The 9065-nt window shown below is 35.1% G+C and overlaps 1 protein-coding gene across 1 annotated transcript in view; it reads right to left on the bottom strand.

Moving 5' to 3' along the window:
• Window positions 1-331: 331 nt before the first annotated feature.
• LOC128222599 (uncharacterized protein MAL8P1.12-like) overlaps window positions 332-9065 on the bottom strand; it is a 30312-nt gene continuing 21578 nt past the window's right edge. The window contains exons 9-11 of the mRNA XM_052931695.1: window positions 8348-8446; window positions 7716-7766; window positions 332-4802 (exon numbers count right to left, since the gene is read on the bottom strand). Coding sequence (XP_052787655.1) covers window positions 4756-4802; window positions 7716-7766; window positions 8348-8446 — 197 coding nt within the window. The 3' untranslated portion in view covers window positions 332-4755. The remainder of the gene's footprint in view (window positions 4803-7715; window positions 7767-8347; window positions 8447-9065) is intronic.

The raw sequence follows: 9065 nt of genomic DNA, 5'->3' as shown, positions 1-9065 counted from the left end.
TTCATCTGCTCATCATGACCAACCTGCCTACTAAGTACAAGATTCATTGGCCCCAGCGTTCTCCAGTTATTGATCAGAAACAGATTTTCAGTTCAAAGTCACTATGGCCTTATACTTTGACCCACTCAAATTCAATAGGGTTTTATTTCTGGTCATGAGCAGCCTGCCTAACAAGTTTGAGATCGCTTGGACCGAGCGTTCTTCAGTTATTGATCGGATACAGCTCTAATTCCTTGAACTATGACCCATTGACCTCAAGTCAATCTTTCTTCAGGGTGAGGATTTAAGAACAACAGATTTAAATTATGATATGGATTGGCTCGAAGAAACATTTGTACACTTTACACAATATACAATACAAATTATTTTCATGTTATTGCAGAGTTCCACACAAAGATGTATTGTTCTAAATAATTGATTTTCAAACAATGGTCACACAAAAATATCTAAATTGCTTTAACATCAATTTCCTTTTAAATGTCGAAGTGTACTCAATTCATGAACATTTTAGAATTGTTAAAGCCAAATTCTTATATAAAGAAAATTTAATGTAACACTATCAGAGCAATATCTTACATAAAATAATTCAGATTTTCTGTTTAAAATTTCAAATGTACCTACAATAAATTCCTTTCTAAAGCTATATTCTGATTAAAAGAGTCAAAAGCAAGTATGTACATTGTTTCATTTAAAGTAACACTTTCCATTATGTGTTTTTCTCAAGAAAGCAACATTTTAACACATATTCTATTTTTAAAAATTTAACAATTTTATCAATATTTTGTTATAAAAATAATAATAATCAGTTTTTTTATGAAAATGACAAATTCCTGGGTTACATTATTTAAATGATGTGATTGAACTATTTTAACTTTTCATATTAGGCCACAACAAATTGATCATATGTTCTACGGATTTTGCCCAAAAAAAGTAGGAGCGAGCGAGCGAATTTTTTTTTAAAATACTTTCTTTTTAATTTAAGGCAATTCAGAGGCGAGCGCAAGGCGAAAAATTAAATAAAAATTAAAAAGTTTATTTCTTACTAAATTTATCATGCAATATGTCAAGAAATGCTTTTTAATTGCAAACATAGGTTCTTAGTTTAAATATAAATGAAACTGTTTTGATTGTATCACATGAAAATCTGTCTCAATATATAACAAATGGCAATAAGATCCAGTGCTTTACTATTACTTAAGACACTGCCGATTAAACTGCGGCACAACACAATTGAAGCAGTATTAAACATATCTGCAAATGTGGCACCGGTCATTATATTACAGCAGGTGGTGGAATAAAGATGTTTCCCTTTCAAGACCTCGCCTTTACCACGAACCAATAGGTTTATAGGTCCGTGCCTTGAAAAAAAACATCATGACACCCTCCATAGCTTCAATGCCCGTAAGAAACAGGCCACTTCAATAACAGGCCACTTTACTACAAATCGATCAAAGAAAACAAATGGATAAGAACAAAGAATTGAGAAAATTAAAACAGTCATTTTACTTATAAAAGGTTTTATTTTCTGATTTTACTGATGTTATTTTTATACTGTACATGTACATGTATGTGTAATGCACTAGTCAATTGTAACCACGACCCCCATGGTCCGGGGAATAGCGGGGACTTTGACTTTCGGTCCAGCCAACCCCGGGTAAAACCAACGGCACTGCGGGGCCACCTGGAAGGTGAAAACACGGCCCATTTCACCGGCTATCTCCGGTATACCCCCGGTCCTGGGGGGGGGGGGGGGGGCATGGTTACAATTGAATGGTGCATAAATACACTGTTTCTGAAACATTTACAAGTCCTTCTATTTTTATCAATTACGAGTATAAAACTGAGAAATGCATTTTAGAATTTAAAAAATAACTCACGAAAACATGTTCATTTGTTGTAAGTCGAGTGTCCGTGTATTTTAATTTAAGTTTTGCACTCAAAATCTGATTTAGTTATTATTTAACACTAAATTTTGAGTACAAAACAATGAATTACTTAAAACACACATAAATAATTATTGCCTTCGACGCTGTGAAACTGTTGTTGTTTACTGAAGACTATAATCCATTGACTATGACACTGATTTTCAATTAAAAATGTGTATCCTGCAAATTAATACCGGAAATAGATAATAACGGTGCGTCCTGCAAAATATTCCCGACAAAAAAGACTGTCAACAAATATCGGCTGTTTTGCGGTTACCCGGACCTGATTTTGTCCTGACACGAGGAAAGTTTGCTCGCGGAGAATGTAAAGCATGGAAATACCTTAAAAAAAGGCGAAGTCGATGTTGCAGGTTCAAATTTTAAGTAAAAAAACTTCAGAAACTATAGGAAATTCAGAAGTAAAAAAAATAAATAATATGCGCGGCCAAATAGTAAGTGCGGGCGCAAAAAAAAAGTTTTTTTTTTTTTTCGTTTTTCGAATTTTAGGGGCGGCAAATCCGACGAACAAAAGATCAATTTGTTGTGGCCTTATGGTCATATTTTCTTTATTTATTACAAGTTATCTGAAATCATTTCACAACATTATAAAACCCCATAAAGCACAATGACAATACACACAGATAATACAATGAAAAATACAGTTGCAAGCACAGGAGTAAAAATTCAAAAATAAATTCTGCTTAGGGGCACACATTTTCAGTGACAATATAAATTATGAAGACATTCAAACTACATGACCTATCAAAACACGCAAAAAAGGAATGTTCTGTGTTGAGACAATATACATCACATATATCTGAATGAATACGAACATACTACATCAACTATCCAAACATGAACATTAAGGGAGGTGTGTTGAGTCATGAAGTATGTGGTCCGAGCGTTCTTCAGTAATAAACAGAACAGATTTTCAGCTCAAGGTCATCAAAATACCTTGAACTATGACCCAAATGTCCACAAATCAATCTTTCACAGCACAATAGCTGTAATGTATACATATCTTCAGGATATACATTTCCTCAAAAACAAAATTGTACAAGCACTTTATATACAATAAGAAATACAAATTATTTTCATGTTTTTGCATAGTTCTACACAAAGATCTTATCAAGATGCACTGAACTAAATGACTGACTTTCAAACAATGTTAAATACCTAAAAAATCTTAATCATCTTTTTGTTCGCTTTGAAATGAATTTATCTATAAATGTTTAAAGATGCACTCTTACTCCCAAAAAAAGATTTACCAAAATTAAGTTGTTTTAATATATCAAAAGGAATGAATAAATGTTGAAAACGGTGGTTCTTATGAATGATACTGAATTCAATTTGAAGAAAGGTGCAGAAAACACCCTATTACAAGCTTAAGAGACAATAGTAGATCACAGAAAATCTTTTAGCATTCACCAATCATTTAGTAGATCACAGAAAATCTTTTAGCATTCACCAATCATTTAGTAGATCAAAGAAAATCTTTTAGCATTCACCAATCATTTAGTAGATCACAGAAAATCTTTTAGCATTCACCAATCATTTAGTAGATCACAGAAAATCTTTTAGCATTCACCAATCATTTAGTAGATCACAGAAAATCTTTTAGCATTCACCAATCATTTAGTAGATCACAGAAAATCTTTTAGCATTCACCAATCATTTAATATTTCTGCGTTTTCAGCTATTAAATACACTGTTACAATTCTGTTATCAGTAATTAATATTTTCCATAAATGTTTTATTCAGTAAGTAGTTAAAGGTTTATCACTCAAAATGTATGTTTGTTATACATGTGTATGTATTGATTTTGAGTGAACTATTATTTTCTCTCAATTCATGTACATTTTAAAATGATTAAAGCCAAATTCTTAAATGTACAAGCACTTTACAATACAAATTATTTTCATGCTTTTGCAAAGTTCAACACAAAGACCTAGACTAGTTATACTGTACTAAATGACTGACTTACAAACAATGGTAAAAACGAAAACAAAAAAATCGCTTTTTTGTTCACATTAAAGTAAATTCATCTGTAAATGTTTCAGTGTACTATTATATTCTGTCAATTCTTGTCCATTTAAAACAATTAAAGCCAAATTCCTTAATAAAGAAGGTTAAAATGGAACATAAACAGATAAATATATATTTCATAAAATCATTGGAATATCTTAAAAGAAAATTTTAATTCACGTACAATAAATCCCTTATCAAAGCAATATTTTGATAAATAGTCAAAAGTAAGTATGTACATTGTTTCATTTTAAAGAAATATTTTATTGTATTTTTTTTTCAAATGCATGCAACATTTCTTAACTCATATTCTTTTTTTTTAAATTGGACAATTTAATATATATTTTTGTCAAAAAAAAAGAAGAAAATATTCGTCAGCTTCTCTAATGAAAATGAGAAATTCATTGGTTACACTAAGTTACATTTATATTTTATTCATTACAATTTAGCTGGAATCATTTCGATATATTAAAAAAAAGCACAATGACAATACAGACAATACAATGATAACTACACACAGATAATATAATAAAACATACAGGGACAAGCACAGGAGTCAAAAATTCAAAAAAATAATTCTGCTTAGGGTTAAATTCACAATGTCAATATAAAATTCTGAATGAATACAAACTAACTACACAATCTATCAAAGCAAGAACAATAAGTATATTGTATATGTGTTGAGTATATGAAGCCATGAGCTGTGTGGCCTACACATCCTCCATATAGACCTCATTCTCCTTGTGGAGTTGGCAAAGCTCGGTGAAAGGTTTGAATGGTTCATCTGCTTCACGGCTTACTAGTTTCACTTGAAACAGTTCGGACAAGATTCCACAAAGCTTCCCCAACGTCCTGAAAGAAAATCAGGAGCACCACATTCGCATTACTACACTCGTCCACAATGTCACAATTTACAAACCGGAACAAGTTATAAACAAGAGTGAATGGGGATGTTGCGATATTGCCTTTAAATCATTACTGTCTACAATTTCTGTAATAATCTAATTTGGATGTTATGGCCAACCCTGCCCGTTTAAGTACACAGGCTAACGACAACTCTATTGTTATGCCAATTAAGTACACATGACTTTTACTTTTAGAAAAGAGCGCTGTTATAATTGTCTACATTTATTTCACAGTCACAAAATATAAATTTCCGTGATCATGAGTGAAATAAATTACAATCAATCACTGACATTAACTATTATTTTGTTGCTTTACTGCAAATAAATATGGAAACAATCAATTTAATTGGCGTTATCTAGAAAATCCAAGTGATAAATCATGATAACAATAATGTCATGCTGCCTTTTGATGTTGTCATTTCAATCATGTTAAAGTTGATTTGAAAATTGGTAGTTTGTAACCAGCAGTAAGCAGTATGGTCCAGACAAAACTTACAGACCAACAAACTGATCGACAGAGACCATCACACTCGTATATACAACCTCACCTACCCCAGAGAACACACTATGTTAAGATGGGGTATACTGGAATATTTGCAGCCGTAGTAGTTGAATTTCAATTATTTTCAAAAAACGTTGGATGCAAACGACACTCTAAGACGCATTAAATTGGTTTTCGACTACTTATATTGTTTCAAGGTGCCTGACTCATTGATTTACATACCACATGATGTTAATTCATACATTGTATTCAAATTGAATAATCACCTGAAGGTTTGCCTTAATGCTGCCTGAGTAACAAGAGATGTTTGTCAAACATTATGCCCCCCCTGAGCGCCATGTTGTCAGGATTATATGGACAATTGAATGAAATATGCATGGACCGAAATGACAGCTGATTTGTTGCCGCTAAGGCAGTTTTAAGATTATGACCATTAAAGTGTGAGGATAGAGTGTGGTATGACCATGACATGTGACTCTATGAACTCAAAATCCAGAGTCATCAGCTGGTCACCAGAAACCTAAATGTCAAGTTTGAGGGCCATGGGTGCAGGCATTGTCAAGTTATCACAAGACAAGTTTTTTCGTTCAAGGTCACTGTGACCTTGACCTTTGACCCGATGACCCCTTAAATCATAAGGGGTCATCTACAAGTCAGATGCATCTCCAAGTCAAGTTGGAAGGCCATGGGTTCAGGCATTGTTGAGTTATCACTCTGACAACCTTTTACCATTCAAGATCACTGTAACCTTTGGCTCTATGAATCCTAAAATCAATAAGGGTGATCTACTGGTCAGTCTTAACATCCATGTCAAGTTTAATGATCATAGGTTCAGGCATTGTTGAGATATCAGTGGGAGAAGATTTGTTAACTTTAAAGGTTTCTGTGACATTGACCTTGGCCTGATGACCCCCAAAGTTGATAGGGGTCATCTACTGGGCAGGCCCAACCTTCATGTCAAGTTTGATGACCATAGGTCCAGGAATTGTTGAGTTCGCTTTTTAAGGTCACTGTGACTTTGACCTTTGACCCCTAAAATCAATAGGGGTCATCTACTGATCAGGCCCAACCTCCATGTCAAGTTTGAGGGCCATGGGTCCAGGCATTGTTGAGTTATCACTTGGACAACCTTTTATCATTCAAGGTCACTGTGACCTTGACCTTTGGCCCAATGACCCTTAAAATTAATAGGGACCATCTTCTGGCCAGGCTCAACCTCCAAGTCAAGTTTGAGGGCCATGGGTGCAGGCATTGTCGAGTTATCACTCGGATAACCTTTTACCATTCCAGGTCACTGTGACCTTGACCTTTGGCCCAATGACCCCTTAAATCAATAGGGGTCATCTACTAGTCAGGCCCAATCTCCAAGTTAAGTTTGAGGGCCATGGGTGCAGGCATTGTTGAGTTATCACTCAAACAACCTTTTACCATTCAAGGTCACTGTGACCTTGACCTTTGACCCATTGAGCCCAAAAAACAATAGGGGTCAGCTACTGGTCAGGCCCAGCCTCCAAGTCAAGTTTGAGGGCCATGGGTGCAGGCATTGTCACGTTATCACTCGAGACAACCTTTTACCATTCAAGGTCACTGTGACCTTGACCTTAGACCTGATGACCCCCAAAAACAATAGGGGTCATCTACTGGTCAGGCCCAACCTCCGTGTCAAGTTTGAGGGCCATGGGTGCAGGGATTGTTGAGTTATCACTCGGAAAAGCTTTAAAATTATTTTACCATTAAAGGTCACTGTGACCTTGACCTTTGACCCCCAATATCAATAGGGGTCATCTACTGGTCAGGCCCAACCTTCATGTGAAGTTTGATGACCATACGTCCAGGAATTGTTGAGTTATCACTTGGACAAGCTTTGGTCTACCGACGGACCGACCGACATACCAACATGCCTGTGCAAAGCAATATACCCCTCTTCTTCGAAGGGGGGCATAATTAGAAAGGACTGGTATTTCATTCTTATAAACAACTAATATTCCATTCCAGTTGCTGCCCTTTGCACGTTTGAAATGACAACATCAAGTTTTTGTAGCATAGTTCATATAGTGTAACCTTGTTAAGAGCTACCCTTGTTCTTTAACGTGAAACAGTGCACTCATTTAACGTCCCTCCCGGAAGCCGTTTAGTATTTGCTGAATGGCGCGGTGGGGAATCGAACTGAAGACCCCTGGATTGACAGTCAAGTGTTTTTCCCTTAGACCATGGCTCCGTGCATATCTTCTGAGACATGCCTTATTTGACCAAATGGTACATCATAGACAACAAGGCTCCCATTAGCGTAATTATTATTTACCATTGTTTCCATGCAACAAATTAAGGCTAATATACAAAAGTAAAGTTATGCTTTACCTGTCTCTCCTGTGTTGTGTGCATGGGGCCCACCATTCTCCAAACTTGTCCCTGGAATAACATTACAGAACTAATTCAATGGCATTGATATGGCTGCAACAATGCGTCAAAACAGTTTCATTTTAAATATATCGCAATATATTGTTATCTTCATGGAGGATGGAGGAGAAATTATTATCGTCATACAACTTATCAAATGAATCATTAAATAAATGCAGATCGAGTTGAAAATCAATGAAAATGGTAATTTACCAAAAATGGAAAAAATTCTATTCACTTCCTATATTTTTGTCTTTATAGTTCTGCACCGTACAGGTGAATTCTTCTTTAATTTCTTTATTTACCACTTGGCTGCTGAGCGACATTTTCTTCATAAGTTCAAGGTTGTTTTTGAAAACACACACAATTCGCAAATTAAAAGTTTGATGAATATTTAATTGTAGACTAACATAGTTGTAAGGCCTCAAAGACGCTCAAGCGCTATGGGATGTGATTACCCTGCGTGCTACATTGTTTTTCTTTTAAGCGGGTAAGAACAATGAAGAGATTTTAAGGAAATTGCTCACCAAAAACGGTGAAACATTTCTTAAACAATTAATAAAGAACCCTGCCACAATGTATATAATTATTACCATTGGCTACTTGATTTTCATCGTCATGTATCATCAAGTCTAATTGTTCAGCTAATTTCACGCCATCCTTGGGAGCATGTGCTGCTTCAGTAATATTTACTGTAAGAACAACAAATAAATTGTAAGTATTTTGTAATTTTACAATAGCTATTTTGATGCATGTGGTTTAACTGTGTTGTGCCTACTGCGCCACCTGCCAATCCACCCGAGCTAACAACTCTGTCACAAGAAATATGTGTAAGAGAAATCCAGCTAAAAACTCGTTGAAGCAATCACGCTTGTTATCACAATATTTCCACACATAAATCAGCTTGTTTTTTCGCTTTCAACAAAATGGAGACGGGCCCTTTGAAAGGGGAACAATAGCGTCAGTTTGACAAAAAGGGAAAACTATTAACATGATTCATACAATGTCCAACTTGTATTCAAACCCTTTATTCATTAAACCTATTACATAGCCACGAATGGCACTAAATATGATACATTTGCTAAATGTTATGAGGTCAATGCTCCTTAAATAACAAAAGTTGTTGTTTTTTTACTTGGTAATGGGAACAATATGTATTTTTCAGGTGGAGTATCAGGTTGAATTTCGGCCCCGAACAAGGCCAAAAAACACTGCTATGCCCATGCAGTTGGCTGGAACTATGCATGGTAAGGATTGGACGACATATGTAGGGACTATGACTATTCACCTACTGATCAATATAACAATGAA

The sequence above is a fragment of the Mya arenaria genome, chromosome 16, assembly GCF_026914265.1.
Source record: "Mya arenaria isolate MELC-2E11 chromosome 16, ASM2691426v1".
NCBI lineage: Eukaryota > Metazoa > Mollusca > Bivalvia > Myida > Myidae > Mya > Mya arenaria.
This window is presented reverse-complemented; position numbering and strand designations above follow the sequence as displayed.